Consider the following 16,756-nt stretch of genomic DNA (forward strand, 5'->3'; position numbering starts at 1 on the left):
GGAGTTGGAATAGTAAATTATACTACTCCTAAGTCCAGCGCCCTCCAACGCAAGTCGTTGTAACGACTTGCGTTGTAAAAATCGCGATGTAAAGTACTGCGATGTAAATGTATGCATTGTAACGTCATACATCGGAAAAGTAAGATATAGAAAACTGCCAGAAAATAGGAACCTTTAACAAGATCCAGTCTTGAAGATTTGAATGCTTTTCATCAAAGTTGACAATGCCAAATAAAATATTTTGTAAAAACACGTCGGGTGGACTCAGAAAATATGCCAATACTATTTGCATAAGAACACAATCTTTTGTGGATTGCTAATAAAATGTATTATACGTGAGCTTTGTGGCGCAGATTTCTAGGCTACGGTGGAAACCACTCAACCGAAGAAAACCACACAACCAAAGACTCAAACCTTGATGAGGTCTTCTCACATATGACTTTCAGCCTTTCCCTGCTGAGAAAATCCATACACTACCTTTGTCAGGGTGAACCATTTAATTTTTCCGAGTTGCAGTCACTTGTAAGCTTGCCACAAAAGGTGCATCAGTCCTGGTCTATTGAACCTCACGAAGTGACAATATATTTTTCAGTTATTATTGTTCTTAATGGTACCGTTTTAGTTTTTGCTATATTTGATAAATAAGTCAGTTTTTCGGTAGGGGGAAGATGAACATTTTTCTCTGGAATTAAACTTTTTTTCTCCATGGGGATATATTTTACCATTTGGAGAAGCCCATTTCCATAACTGCATATCAATTTTGGTGGTATTCCTTGCTCATTCCTCCCCTTGAAAGGCATTTACTACCACTCATGACCGGAGTAAATTTCCCACTGATTTCAGGAATGTGAATGGGTTGTGTAAACGTTTATAAGTAACCACAAACTCTGAACTTTGTGAGTGTTCCAAACTTCAAGCAATTTTCATACAAGTTGAACCTGCTTGTGTACATTTTGGCTAACCTTTGTTCGGTCGACGTCCCATTTTTGTGTCTAGCTATCTCTTGCACTACATCCTTTATTTTGAACATTAAGGCCACCTGCATTTTCTCTTTCTTCAAAGGGCATCTTTAGAAGCATGTTCTTACACACACATTATACTCCTGGAATTCATTAATAAACCAGGAGTAATCCAAGAGTAAGTCAGGTCAAATCGCTTTTGAATTGGGTCACCAATTTTTATTGAGGGCTTGCTTTAGTGTTTGTGGGACAGGAACTCCACCTGAAAGGTGCTGGATATCCAGTCTACATTATTACAAGTGCCACAGGATATAATGAACTTCTAATGAGGCAAGCAGTAAAGCTTTGTGATGGAGCAACCTGTCTGTCAAACTCCAAATTGGGCCCTAACACTTTACTTTCAGAAGCCAGTGCTCAAACTCAGAATAGCTTTTGGTCACCAGAGATGATGTTGAATCAACATGAAAAGGCCGCACTGTGTGACTCTTTAGTGGATACATTCGGGTTTCCTTGTTATTACGTGTATGGACAAAGAAGCATCGAATATATGCTGTTACATCAGTGGTAACTTTGAGCCAGTGGTTTATGTGGCCCGTCCCCGGTTCTTAATTGTCAACACCCGCACTTATGACAGTCTGCCACATGGTGGTACTGCCTATCTGATTGAGAGAAGAGCAAAACAACTGTTGTTCATTGATTCAATATACATTAAAGAAAATACCAATACTTGCCACCCAAGACATTCTTACAGTTTTAAGGGGAATAGTAGAAGTCTGAATTGTCATACTTGTTAGAGTGTGATTGTTAGTAGTTGTGATGGTAATGTGATTGGCAGCACTGACAGGGGCAATGGGTGGTAAAAGCTGCAGTGGCCTCCTGACAAGGGCCCTGGAAATTATTGTTTTACAAATTAATCACTATATTACATACAGCTTAATTCACATACATGAGAATTAGAATTATATTTAAGAAGGTCAATTTATATTGAATTTCCTTATTTTTCAGAAACACCAAACGCACAGCGGAAGTGTGGATGGATGAGTTCAAGCAGTATTATTATGCTGCCAGACCAGCAGCTCAGGGAAGGCCATATGGCGAGTAAGTAACCCCACTAATGTATGAGAGAGATTGTCGAAGAAGGTTCCCTCACAATGTCTTCATAGCAGGAATTGTTTTGAATGTATTATATGACATTTTCACTATGATTTAAAAATCTCACATGAAAGCATAACTTTTTCGTTTAAACTCTAAATATTCCTTTTAAATTATTATAAAAGTGGAGACAAAGTAGATATAGCTACTCAATTTGGTCAAAATGTTGTGGAATGTATGATGCACAGAATTACTGCTTTATTCTGAGTGCCACACCTTAATTGGGTGATAAGGCGTAAATGCTGCTTTTATCCCCTAATCCGGGGTATGAAATTTAGAATGTTTTAAATTTTAAAAAGCACATATTTTGCCATGTTTTATATGAAAAACACCTCAAACAAAAAATAAAAAAAACAATGGGGTGCTGCATTAATTGCAGATTGTGGCAACCAAATTTGGGAGCACACTCCAAACTTGGAAAAACTAGTGTATTTTACACACATTTACAAAACAAATAAATTTGGACAAGGCCAGATCACAAAATATATTTGACTGCCGCTATTTCATGTCATTGGTGGTAAATTAAGGTGGTACGCACTCCAAACACCTTTTACGATCGTTTTATGAAAGCACTATTATGGAGGTGGTAATGTGTGACAAGAACGTTTGTGTACTTTTTTGTGTGACATTTTATTGTGTTTGCGATTGTGTTCAGTTGCCTTTGGAGCTGCTTTATTTTATGCTGCACTATTACAATGTGATTTTGTTCTGTTGCACTGCAGTTGTTACGTTGTAATCTGATTATTGTTACTTTAGATATGTGAGCAAATGCGGCTACATTGTTACCAAATAATATAGGCTTTCAAATTTCCTATGACAAGCAACAATTTACTACTATCTGAGGTTGTAAAAAAAGTACTGCTCCTGCTCTGAAATTACTTAAGACACCAGCAGCCTAAAATGGTGGTGTCTACCAGTGCTCACTTTATGTGATTCAGCTCGTAGTTTTAGATACCACTTTTTAGACAACTCCCCAAGTTTTGATCTGCTCCCTAGGACAATCATAAGTTACAACGCTTTGTAAAGGAAAGTTAGTACATGGCTGTAGCAGGAGTATCTTAAGAACAAGCAGAGGCGTACATTACAAGAATCATAATTTAAGTATGTTTTTGTAAATCGGATCTATTAATAGCACAGATAACATTGAAAATGTATGTAGAAGTGACCCAGTGGCAAAATGTATGTTCACTGCTTAAGTTCTTGCCGGTCTCTGCATTTTTTTTGTGTTGCTTTTATTCACTGTTCCACAGTGGAAATCCATCCAGCAAGTAGCTGCTGTGTTTCTGGAAAACTATCTTATTTGTATGTGTTTTCTAACATAAAATGCATGTGCTTTCTATGCAGCATCCAAAAACGATTGGCACTCAGGAAGAGTCTCAAATGCCAGTCTTTCAAATGGTACTTGGAGAATGTTTATCCAGAGCTAAGGTAAGGACTGAAAGTTTAGCTGAATAAATAGCTCTCTGAAAGATGTAAATATTGACAATGTAATATGTCGTTCTAGTCTGTGTAGATGACAAAACAATTCTAGAGCTCATTGTTATCCTATGAAACATAGTTTTACACTCTTTAAAAATTGGGTGGAACGCCCACCACAAGACCCATTGCCCACCCCTTTGACACTAAGTATAGCATGAAAGAGGGCCTTATTTTCAAGATGGCGTTAAGCCACGTTAAGTGGCTTAAAGCCGCATTGTGATTAAAACGAAGCCTCTATCGCCACCACCTGATGTTGGGGTTGCAATAGGGGCTTGTAAATATGCCCCTTAGTTTAAAAAGGTACACATATATATCGCTGTTGTGAAATATGGATTTTATGCAAGAGGCAGTCCAGAGCATAGACGGATTTGATCTGGTTTACATTTTAGGATATTATTAGGCCGTAGATGTGAATAGGTCGAAGGTAGGATTGTTTTTTATAAAATTCTCATCTGTTATTCTTTGCATGAGAGACTTTTATATTCTGCTTGAAAGAATGCATTATATAATCTATTTAAAATGTTAGTTAGGTTATTAAGAGAAGAAGCTGGATCACTGCACTTTTTAGAGAAACGCTGCTTCATTTCTTTTGAAGAAATTAATGAGTAATGGTATTCAGAGTCTGATAATAATAATGAATAATAGATTTGCAAATAGCCATAACGGTGAGCAGCAGCATGGAGTATTAGATGAAATGATAGGAAAGTGCTTGTGATTGCCATTGTTGGTTACAATTTGTGACCTTCTTCAAGTAACTTCTTCATTCTTGTAAACAATCTGGCATTGTAATATTTCCCTTTTTCAAGACAATGCGAAGCTCAATATTAATATATGGAATAAAGTACCTCCTCCTGTATATTATAAAGGTATTGCAAGGTACAGAGGAGTTCCATGACCATATGGAGGAACGAGGTAAATGGCTGAGTTCCTGTAAAAGGTTATGTAACTCTTAGGTGACTTGCAATATCCTTATCGTGTACTACAGGGGGTACTTTATCCCATATATTACATGGTCACCCAATCACCTTACCCACAAATAACTTACATTCTTGAAAGTAGTTGTAGTAGCAGTAGTAGGAAGAGCACATCTAGGAGGAGGGGTGGTAGAATTACTATCATTAATATTATTAGTATGATAGGGAAACTAAGCACTACTATTGCTGTTATTATGGTAACTATGATTGTTGCTCTATTGGATGTCATTATCCTAACCCAAGACCTGATCATGAATGCAAGAAAACTGCACTATACATTAATAGTGATCTTAAGGTAGGTATTGCATGTCATTTCAGTTTATTTGGACACCGGAACATATTAATGACTGCTATGTTATGACTGCTATGTTATTGTTATAGAAGATAACACTGTATAATATATTTGCAACTTCACACAAGGATTTGCAATCGAAAATTAAACATAACTTGAAATTCTACAAATATTGCATCAACGCATCTAAAAAAGGAATTTAATACCCTAACACAGACTCCTTAATGACCATATTAAAAATTCTAGCTTGGATGCGCGTACCCTATATGTTTTAGAAAATGGAGTTATCACTTGCTTCTCAAGAAGGAAGGGATTTATTTAGACAATGATATGATGTACTCCTTTCTTTCAGAGCAGAGGAGGGATATACCCAACTGCCCTTGCAGACTAGAGCATGCCATGTTTAGAGATTTCCACCTGCGTGTGCGAGAATCTGTGCCTTCAGAGGAGCTGCTTCAATGACAAGGGTTATTTTTATTGGTCCTGTACTGCAACGTTTTTTAAAAACACAAACTCTTAAAGCAGGAGTGTTTTGGTAAAACAAAAAGCAAATTTAGGGGAGACACTTCTGTGTTTTCTTGTTCAGAACCATCAGGTTTTCCCTTGTGTATTGAAAAGGGAAAAAGTGTGTCTCAACATACGCCTTAAATAGGGTGAATGGTCCGAGGCATGTAAAGGCACTTAGCAGACATCTCAATGCCATAGGGACATAAGACTAAGGTTTCTAATGGCAAAGCCAACAGAAGACCCATCAGCTGAAATGTGATGCTTTGCCTTACTTAAATAGAGTGGGTGAACCTGGAGTGTGGTGGATGGGATACTCTTCCATGTTTCATGAATGATGCCTGTTGCTCCAGTATGCAAAAAAAACTAGTTAACGAAAGTGTGGCTGTGTTTTAATAACTCCATCCTTATGTAGCTGGCTTTCAGTATGCGTCCCCATCTTACTACGTTCAGGAATATAACTATTCTTGAAGAAGGCTGAAGAGCAGGGTCGGACTGGCCTATTGGGCAGTCAGGCAAGACCCGATAAGGTGGTCCGACCGGGCAGTCTGTAGGCCTTCAGAAACACGTATACAGTGTGCCTTTACAAGTTCAAAACTGCTCTTGTTTGCAAACATGGGCCACTTTTTTAGCTTTCTAATTTGCTAATGGAGACCACTTTTATTTTGGTGTCTATTTTCTGTCCTGGCCCAACCCTGCTGAGGAAAAATAAGTGTAGCAATATAACATGGTTTACATAACATAGAAGCTATACAAATTAGATACATTTATTTACCAAGAGCAATATATGTTAATAACTTATTCTGCTAAAGATATGATGCTAATGTAATACTTGATGTGTATTTTAATCATCTGCAATAGTTAAGATAAACTCAACATTTTGTGTTCATGTAGAGATGGTCTTTAATAATTTTGTCAATATGGCAGGCAAAACCTTTATGAAATTTAAATTGTATTGTTTCTATGTTATCATAATTACCCAATTACCCTCTGTCATCGTGGACAGCTCGCAGGAATAGATATGCGTGACAGAAATCAGAAGCCTGTGTATTTAATTTGAATTAATTGTTCCTATTTTTGTACTAATTTAATTAAAGAATGTTAATTCTTAAATGTGTGTAGTGGAATGGTAAAGTTAATTAGAGAGTACACCTCCTGGATGAAGAGCTCAGCTTGGTATTTGTTATGCGTTGGAGGATTTCTCTTTTTTTTTATCTGAAACGCTCCCTGAGAGGTCTTGGATTATTTTCCTGAATAACTTACATGCAGCATTAATCGCAAACTCTTTGTCTGCTCTGAATGAATCTCTCTGCTGCTTTCCATATGCCACTGAGTCCCCTCTGTGGGATTTGCAGTACACATTCCTTGGAGTTGATAGGAAGATCACTTCTAGCAAGTGCTTCTTTTATTATCATCGCATAATTGCCACAGTACATGGTAGAAAGATTGTCCAGCAATAAGGACATTGTCTGAAAGCTGTTAAAATATTTTTTGCGAAAGCATGCTTTTCTGTGATGATATTGGTGGCATCTAGATGGGCAGGTTGTTTTCCAGCTCTAGAATTTAAGTGACTGCTGTTGCTGTGTACATCAAGACTGGTCTTCACTCATCTAGGTCTCTTGCACATGTTGTTAGTTTTGGTCCCTCTACTAGGATCAGGTTACCGTAGATCCTCACTATTCACAAGAAAAGTTTGAATTCTTCCCAGTGGCAGTAGTCTTCCTCTTTCACAGGATACTCTCAATTCACCTTGAGCTGCTAGACCTCAGGGAACATGTTGCCTGTAAATGCAACATATATTGGTTCCTCCAGTTTGCCACAGCAGTCCACGCCCTTATTCCAGGCTGCTCTCCCTTTTAAACCTGAAAGTGGCATACGTCGAATTGGCATATTTAATGTACTTATAAGTCCCAAGTATTTGGGACTAGATGTATCTAGGGCCTGTAAATTAAATGCTACTGGTGGTGTGCAGCAATCATTGTGCTACCCACTAAAGTGACACAGTAAAGTATGCCACTAGCCTGAGTGTGCACTTTTAAACTGCCATTTCGATTTGGCAAAACAAACCTTTTGCCCAAAACCTTCCTCTTTACTGCCTATAAGTGACCCCTTGGTAGGTCCTAAATGCCCATAGGGCAGGGTGCATGGTATTTAAAAGTAGAACATGTATTTTCAATGTTTTACATCTACTAAGAGTGAAAACCTCCCAACGTAGGTTTTAGGGCTTGATTTCAATTTGGAAGTAATTAGATACATGGTGTAAGGACTAATTTCAATTGTAATTTTAAATTAAACATAATGTTATTGAGTCAGATTTAATATTACAATTTCAAAAATGACACTTTTAGAAAGTTGCCATTTTCCTGTCTAAGCCAAAAGGACCTTTTTGTCAGTGTCCAGTGTCACCTGACTGCTGATGGCTTGCTGTGGTGGGATGTGGATTACTCCTAGACAATGGACAAAAGTCATTGGTTTGGGGAGGTATTTTTCTTCTTTGAGGAGGATGGTCTGGGAATCTGTGTCCAGCCCCTTCCTGAGCATCAAATAATGTCTACCCTGTCTCTGGCCGATGTAGGTCACACCTAGGCCTGCTACTCTTTTGTCTTGCTATTCAGCGTTGCTCCAAAGCCAACGAGAGGGGCCACCTGCCCCAGAACTGGTTTGAAGGGACCACAACGGAGGGTTTGCTCATTACAATAGCCATACCTCTCGGTGGACACATGGAGCTCTGACAAGGGGAAAAACTGTTTTGCAATGATTGACAAGGGTAGACAAGGGCACTGTGGGATTGTTTACTGTTAAATATACAAGTAGTGCTGCAAATGTTGGTAGGGTCACCACTTGACTGCAACTGCTTGCCTTGGAGCCTGGATCACAGTAACTCCAAGGGTCAGTTGGCTGACCTCATGTTTGAGTAACAGGGACACAACACATTCCAGGGACCTTTTCCATGCAACTGCCCAGCAGGCCAGTACCAACCGGACCTGCCCTGGACCATGCTTTTGGTGTCTATTGGACTAAGTCCTAAACCCCATGTGGTGCCACCTTGGTCCTGGACCCTTGGCAAGTGTCAGAGTGTACTGCTCCTGTCCTTAAATGCCAGTAAGTGGTACTTAGCATAGTGAGCACAGGATCTACATCTGGGCATTCCTATCAAACTTAGGGCATCAGCTGCATCTACAACAATGTGATGCATGGGATGCTCAAATTAAAAGTGATAAAATTTTGCCCACCAATCCACTCTAGAGAACGTTCTGCCTTATGCAAATCAGTACCTGCCCAGCTCCCCCTGGGAACAGTCTGTCCTGAACTACCAAACAAGGCCACCTCCAGAAGGGACAATATGTTAGCCCAATCCAGTTTAGCCCTAATTGGGGATTGTCAGTAGAGTGTAGCTTCAATCCCGTAGCACAGTAAACATGGGACCCATGTCTGAGCATATTCATTTACTCAGGCATCAACTGCAGCAACAAGAATGTGATGGTTGGAATGCTCCAATTAATCTCAGCCACTGGCAATCACTCAGGGACACATTCCAGTCCATAATTTTTCACCCACCATGCCACTCTAGACATTGGCCACTTAAACCAACTGCAGCCGAGCCCCAACGAGGGTGCAATCCATTGCTTGTGTTCTGGTTCATAGAGGACCAGGCCTGGCAGCTCAGGCTAGATTTTTCTTATTGGATCATGGTCAGGACTGATTTGCATATGGCTGGTCCAACTGGGTTAATTTTGAAGAGGGGAATGACAAGAATTGTACAATTCGGGAGGAATAATATGTGGGAATCAGATGTACCATGCCAGTTGCTTCAGCAAGTTAAATCTCTGGGTGGAATAGCACCCACCAGTGGTGTTCCTGCAAACCTCAAAATTCGGATGGACACTGTAACTACTGTTACCTGTCCCACCAAATTAATGGGCCAGTCATAATGACATCTTATTATTAGTTGCCTTGCCCTTTAACGACTGATTGCTTTGTCAGATAAAATAATAAACTGAAGCTGTTCTGGCTGCTTACCAAAGGGTAAGAATGCAAGTGTGAACTAGAGCACAAATGGCAAATACTGTGCAGCTTAGATTGTCTGGTTGCATATCACATAGAGATCTAGCCTCATGAATTTTAATCTGCTTCAGAAAATTAATTGTCCCACACCAAACACATTTTGAGGATTTCTTTCTGAAAGAGGTTTTCGGAACACCTGTGATGCTCCAGTACCAAATCAATCACTGGTGACTATTCTGATAAAATTTGAGTTTTGTGTATGACAAGAATTGACGGCAATCAACAGACATTGAATCCGATTCAAACTGACATTTTCATCACTGGTTTCTGAAACTATGAAATATATCCCAATGACCTAGAACAGACACCTCCTTCGAATGCTTCAGTGAAAATCTTGTCAGCAGTGTCCAACTGAGGTCTTTACATCAGCTGCTTCTGTGAAAATCTTGATTGCAGTACCAAATTGAGGACTTTCCTAGATCTTCCAGCTTTTCTTTGTGTTTTGTTTTATTGCAGGAAACAAATGAAAACCTCTTATTGCTTGAAATAATCTCAAGGAATGACAGCCTACATAGCATTCACTATAACACCTTATGTAGAAGTATAACCCCTTGCTGGCATCCTGTGGTTTGGCACAGTGATTTCAACATTCAGTTCAATCAATCAATCAAAAATAGCTTTATTCGATGTTGTTTCTTAAAAACCATAAAAGAACAATAAATAGAATAAAATATAAAAAACATATTCACATAAACAATGTCCTACAAAGCCCTTTTTAAACCAAAATCATAGTTAACATAAGAAGCTGGGTATGTTATTTACACAAGAATGTTGAACTCATTTAGTAAAGACTAGAGAATTAGCGCATTGTATTCCTATGTCTAAAAACAGCTTTTAAGAAGGACGATACAGCAAATGTGATAAATTCATAATCTAACATTTGAAGCCTCAAAAATGCCGTTCTACATTGTCTAAGTTGCCACTTCTTTAAAATGGGTATTAAAAATCTTCTCCTAGGCAAATCATATAATTTACAGAAGAATATGCAGTGTAACATAGATTGGGTGGAAACGTCGTCACATGGGCATGGTAACATGTTTTTGGACCATGAGTTTGCCTCCGGGAAAGTAATCATTCTAAAAAAGGACCCACCAAGGAAACGTGTTAGCAACATGCGTGAGTAGCATCCTCGAACCTGTACCAAACGGGACTGAATACCATTACACTGCAACGCCAGGTGATTCTCCATACCTGTAGGCTTTTCTTTTTCAGAGAGCCAACGCTTGTTTTCTAGATAATTTAAACATATTAATTTCAAGTTTTTCCTCGATATGCTTTCTAAACAATTCGGAGAATCAAAGTATTCCGGGTGGCCGATGTACGATAGTTTTTTACATATTTAATCCATAATATCCTAGATGCCCCCCTCAATTTAAGACAGTCCTTAATCACATCTCTATTAAAACTGGGCTCAACGGAAGACCACACCTTATGCCACAAAAGAAGGGGATTAACTTAGATAATATTGGATATGTAAGGCAGGCCCAGTTCCTTACGACATGCAAATGTAGCAGTGGAACCCGGGACAGCTAGAAGGTAACATTGGATTTTTTGATCATCAGCTTTTCCCCAAAGCCCCGCCCCATATGTCGCAGTAGATACACATTTGGACTTATAGATATCCACCAGCACCGGGACTGGTCGGCTGCCCAGTTTATTTGAAAAGTTACGTACTGCGCCTATCGCTCTAGAGAAACATTACATTTACAGCTGATGACCACGAGCCCTACATATCAAAATTGAAACCTAAATTGGAGAATCTGTCTGTGGTATCTATTTTGGTGTTATCAATAAAGATTTTACATGTATTTCATTATTTTATCCCACAGCACATAGTAAAGGTTTTACTTTTGTTTATTTTCAAGCCTCTTTCCATCATATAAGTTGCGAATTTAGTGATAGCTCTTTGCAGACCTATCTGTGTCCGCGCCATGATGACTGCGTCATCCGCATATAATAAAATGGGGACTGGGTCATTCTCAATCATAGGATAATCCTGCCTGTCCTGAGCCAAATACGAACCTACACTATTTATATAGAGGTTAAACAGGAACGGCGCGAGTATACAACCTTGTCTCACTCCCTTGTTTATACTAAATTTAGTTGTACAATTTCCCCGTTTCCCATAACGGACCCTCACCCCCGCTCCCCTATATAGCTCCTTGATGAATAGTAGCAGGTTTGTATCAACACCCATCTCTCTCAGGGTGCTCCAAAGTTTGTCATGACTTAAGCAGTCGAAAGCTGAACTTAAATCGACAAACGTTAAAAATAGCATCTGACGAAGTGGGAATAAACCTATATCTATTTAAGCTATTCAAAACCTTAGTTAGGAGCGGGGCACATAGCTCAGTGTTTGACCTGTAAACATCAACTGGCACGCCATCAGGGCCTGGGGCTTTCCCTGGGGCACTCTATTTAATCGCTGTTAAAACTTCTTCATAGGAAATTTCAATGCTCAACGGGAACGGTGTAATATGAGCATTTTCATCTCCCTCCATAGTGGTAATTCCCTCACTCTGGGGTAAAACATCAGCCTTATAAAGATCCTTGAAGTAGTTGACCCATTTGTCTTCCGTGATTGCCACGTCAATATTATCAGGGTCCATATCTATAAAAAAGGGCGCATTAACAGCCCTCCAAAAGCCCGTGTTATCCTTTGTTATACAGGCCTGGTGTAGCGCCTGCCATGCTTCCATTTTTAACTGTGCCTTACGCTTTTTGATTTTTTGTTGATAGTCAATTCTGGCCAGCCTCAGTTCTTCCTTGCTTCTATATTCTTGTTTTAAGACCTTCATTAGGTGAGCATGGGCCTTGCTACAGTCCCTGTTAAACCAGCCCTGTGCCTTATTCGTGGCCTGTTTCTGCCTCCTGGTGAGAAGATTTTGTATTTCCGCTGTAATTCTAAGAAAGGCCTCAAACACTAGTATGTTGTGGTCCATCTGCGAGAGACACATCTCAAAATCCCCAATTTTTTTTTTTACTAAAGTTTCAAGAAAAACCATAGGTTCCGCTCTAGCCCACTTTATAGCATAACCATTTGTCGTGGCAAGATTTATGTTGAGGTTATACATTGTTTGTATTTCCTTGGAGGTACATTTACCCCCTGCAATGGAGAAAAATAGGCAAATAGGGTGGTGATCACTCATTGCTATTTCAGAAGTTTTACACGTATGAACATTGCAAGAGTACCGTTTTGACATAAGGACAAAATAAATTACTGTGTTACAACCCCTCCCTATAAAGGTTGGTTCAAATGGTACAGACGGTATGCATAACTCATTAGCGAAACCCAAATCCAATTGGAAAATTATATCATTTAACATGTCCCCACGATAGTGTGGGAGAAATGTGTTAAAGGATCTTCTTTGTCTTTGTCTATGCCACAAATGCCCAGATGGCTATATGGGCATAGGAAGCAATTAAAATCACCAGCCCATATTAAGCACATATCACTCGTCAGATGATCTTCTATATTTTTCAGGGTTCGACATAATTCTGCTAATACCTTAATAATTTCTGATTTCGGAATATTGTTATAGAAATTTATTTTAAAAGTTCCCTTCTTGCCCCCAGGACTTACTGACAATATCTGGTAGAATTCTGTTTTATTCTCAAGTTCCACTGGCAGATCACCTGTGAGGTTAAACACATAGGTACAATAACCCCCTTTATTAGGTCCCATCAAGCTAGATCTAGCAGGGGTGTGGAATGTACTGTAACCAATTATGTGTAATGCCTCAATTGCCCATTATTCTTGTATGCAGATAATGGAGTAATCCTGGATGAACATTTACCAGGAGGGATCTCTGACCTGGATGCAAGCCCTGCAACATTCCATGATAATAACATGAAAATGTAGCTAATTTCTGATGTCTCAAGTGTGGGCCTTGAGTTTACTGCGTTATTGGTGTCTGTCCCTGATCTCCCAAGGTCATTCTTAGGTTCTCCTTTATTAATTCGGCGTTTACCTGCAGGTTGTTTACTCTCTGGGGTCACCATCAAGTCCCATCTATCTATAGCTGCAGGGGACGCGAGGTTATTCCTAGGTATATCCGGTATAAGATTCCTCCGGCTAGATATAAGGCTATTTGATTTAACAACCGCTGTCAAATGGCCTACCTCCTCACTGCCACCATCTGTGGGCCCTGGCACATCACTTCGAGCTGACTGTGGTTTCATTCTCTCAGCCCTCACATCCAGACTAGTATCACTTTGCTGGTTAGTCCTGTATGTAGTCAGTCAGTCCACCATGTCTAGCGTGCTGAATCTATTGCTAAGGGGGATACTCAACACAAGTCCCAAGTCATCAGGACCTGTTCTGTTACTGGCATTGCCATGGCGAGATCCCCTATCACTTGTCTTTCCCTGAAAGCCAAAATTCTCTTTATACAACATGGGGGAATAGAAATAGTTACGGTCAAAAATCTGTATACTGGTTCTCGTAATATTAGAAGGCCTTTCACAAATGTAACGGACGACCCTGCTATCTCGAAAATTAATAATTATACAGTCACCCGCTATATCTTTCGTTCTTCTACCCACGCAACTCTCTCTCCGTGCAAACAAAATTTGTCTGTGGATGTAAGGGGGGAGGGGTCTCTTTGTATTCAACCAGTGAATCGTTTTATTCTTTAATTCCATGTACGATTCAACCCGGCTCTTGTCTAACTCCGGAACCCCTGTGAGGGCAGCAACATAGGCTACGGACTCTGGTAGCAGATCAATATTTGGCAACATGTTCTTATAGCCATTGATGTTATGAGGTCCCTTTCTGCCTTCTTGGAGAATATTTTTCGCCGTGCCCTCGCCAAGTATATGATGTTCTATAGGCTTGTCCTTCGTGGAATCTGAGGTAGCATGTGTATCTACACCTCCCTTGGTGCTAGGACCAGATCCACAATTTACCCGGGAGGTTCCTTCCAATGGATCAGGAATCATCCCATGGGAGATCAGTTTGGTATCGAGAGTGTTCCTAGGTCCATTTAGTAGCAGTTGTTTCTCTTTACCACCCTCAGATTTTTGTTGATGCTCTCCAAATTGGTTGTGGTCATACGTTCAAAGTTCTCTATTCTGTCCTTAATTGACAGTAGCCTAGCAAGAATGGGCTGTATGGAGGAGGTCATAAGATCATGTACTTTTGGCCAGAAGTCCTCATTCATAATCAACATGAAACCAGCTGGGGTAATTATAGGCAGGGCGCTTGGTGCAGGTATAGTTACATATGGGGACCCAGGTGTAATAGATGCATCAGTAAGTGCGACTTACACCTTTTCACCCGGTTTGTTTGGTTTAGCCTGCTTAGGGTTTTTCCCCTTCTGCATGCCCCCACCTCACTTCCTTTTGGAGACCACTCCCATTTTATGCCTTGGTGAAATGGGCACAACCTCGAGCACAGACATCGTGGCTGCACGAGTAGCGACCCCGCCGGCTGGAATTGATAATAGGTTATGATTGGTTTGAACCAGCAGACTGGAGTCCCCGTCACTCCTAATAGTCACAGTTTCCTCTGTTGATTGATTACTGGCCAGGCTTGTAACCTCTGGAACGATTACTTGTTGTAGATGCTGCGGAGGAGAGCGAGACAGCATTAGATTCCTGAGAGATGAACGTTTCGCAAATGCTAAGTCCTGTGAGAGGCGGTGTTCTGTAATTTCAATCTCATGTTGCCAGTTTTAATAAATTGATCAAGTGTCCCCCGATACGTAGCCACCCGTTGCATCCTTCCTCCCTTTTCCTTAGCGTCCGGCCATGTCAAAGTTACTGGTGTGCTGAGGTTATGCAGATAATGATTAGGGGGTCCATTGGAACCAACAAGAATAAATACAATTAGCTGACCTTGCAGACTCTCAATGTCGACGTTAGGGGGGGCCCCAGTCCAGTCTCCTCTGGGCTACAACGGGCTCAAACGGGCCCGCCCTTGGCCCGGCGCATGCCCGCGCGCGTCCCGCAAAGCGGGGGCCGCAAGGAGTGATGTAGCTTTTGTGGGCAGGCACAGGTGCAGGCAATCCCGGGGCTTCTGGTCTACTGAGTCCCAAATTCAGCCGTAATGTGCCCAGAGCATGGTCTTCTCCTGAGACCGGCTCCCACAAAGCGGGGGCTGCGAGGATTCATGTAGCGGTTGTGGGCGGGCACAGGTGCAGGCAATCCCGGGGCTCCTGGTCTTCCGAGTCCCAAATGCGGCAGAAATGTGCCCAGAGCAAGGTCTTCTCCTGCAAGCGGCGCCCGCGAAGCGGGGGCCGCGAGGAGTGATGTAGCGGTTGTGGGCGGGCACAGGTGCAGGCAATCCCGGGGCTCCTGGTCTTCCGAGTCCCAAATGCGGCAGAAATGCGCCCAGAGCAAGGTCTTCTCCTGCGAGCGGCGCCCGCGAAGCAGGGGCCGCGAGGAGTGATGCAGCGGTTGTGGGCGGGCACAGGTGCAGGCAATCCCGGGGCTCCTAGTCTTCCGAGTCCCAAATGCTGCTGAAATGCGCCCAGAGCAAGGTCTTCTCCTGCGAGCGGCACCCTCTGTACTGTTACATATTGGATCTTTCATAAGAAAGGTCCACACTATAGACAATCAGTAACTATTGGCTTAACAGTCTGTTTGGGACATTAATGTTGCTTCTCATTAAGACTCTTTAGACTCAATTCAGAAGCCTGGTTAATTTAACAGATCTAGAATTAAGCTATAGGATCAGTTCAAAGGACAAACCAATCAAGACAAAGATAGAGGAGGTTTTTGAGTGGCAGTCCATATTGGCACGGCTTGTGAAGAATGCAGTGCAGTTCATGCTGGGTGAATAGAGAACAATTATGAGTGCACATTAACAACAAAAGGATCAATTGACCAAGAAAAAATAATAGTTCTGCAGAAAATGAAAATACACCATGTAGTTATTAAAAAACAAGAATGTATATGAATGCAAATAATTGTATTGGCGTTTTAAGAAAGGCAGATGAGAGGGTGCTTTTCAAGATTGTTGGAAGGTAATGGAAGTAATTTAGAACCAGATGTAAGAAACGTTTTTACGGTTGCAACCTGTTCAATTTGTTATTTGCAACAGTAAAAATACTTTTTAGAATATTCTAAACCCCTTTTAAGATTTGGTTAACGTTTACCGACTAGCAGTTTGGAAGGGGTCTGTTGTCGGCATCTTTTCAAATTGCAAATCACTATCTGATGTGTCGGTGTTTTGCAACTGTAATCCGTCTGCAGTTTAATTGTCGCAAAAATATTGATCTGAAACTACAACCTGCATTTTGTGACCTATGTTGAATTTTGTGAACTGGATTACGCACTAAGGGCCAGATGTAGGTAAATCTATTTTACCAACTCATAAATACCGAATT

The 16,756-nt window shown here is 40.8% G+C and overlaps 1 protein-coding gene across 3 annotated transcripts in view; it reads left to right on the forward strand.

Moving 5' to 3' along the window:
* Window positions 1-16,756, forward strand: part of GALNT14 (polypeptide N-acetylgalactosaminyltransferase 14) — a 1,160,089-nt gene that overhangs the window by 1,029,028 nt on the left and 114,305 nt on the right. For all 3 annotated transcript variants that reach the window (XM_078649861.1, XM_078649859.1, XM_078649860.1), the window contains exons 11-12: window positions 1,965-2,057; window positions 3,456-3,539. In XM_078649861.1, coding sequence (XP_078505987.1) covers window positions 1,965-2,057; window positions 3,456-3,539 — 177 coding nt within the window. The remainder of the gene's footprint in view (window positions 1-1,964; window positions 2,058-3,455; window positions 3,540-16,756) is intronic.

Source organism: Lissotriton helveticus, chromosome 6 (assembly GCF_964261635.1).
Source record: "Lissotriton helveticus chromosome 6, aLisHel1.1, whole genome shotgun sequence".
Taxonomy (NCBI): domain Eukaryota; kingdom Metazoa; phylum Chordata; class Amphibia; order Caudata; family Salamandridae; genus Lissotriton; species Lissotriton helveticus.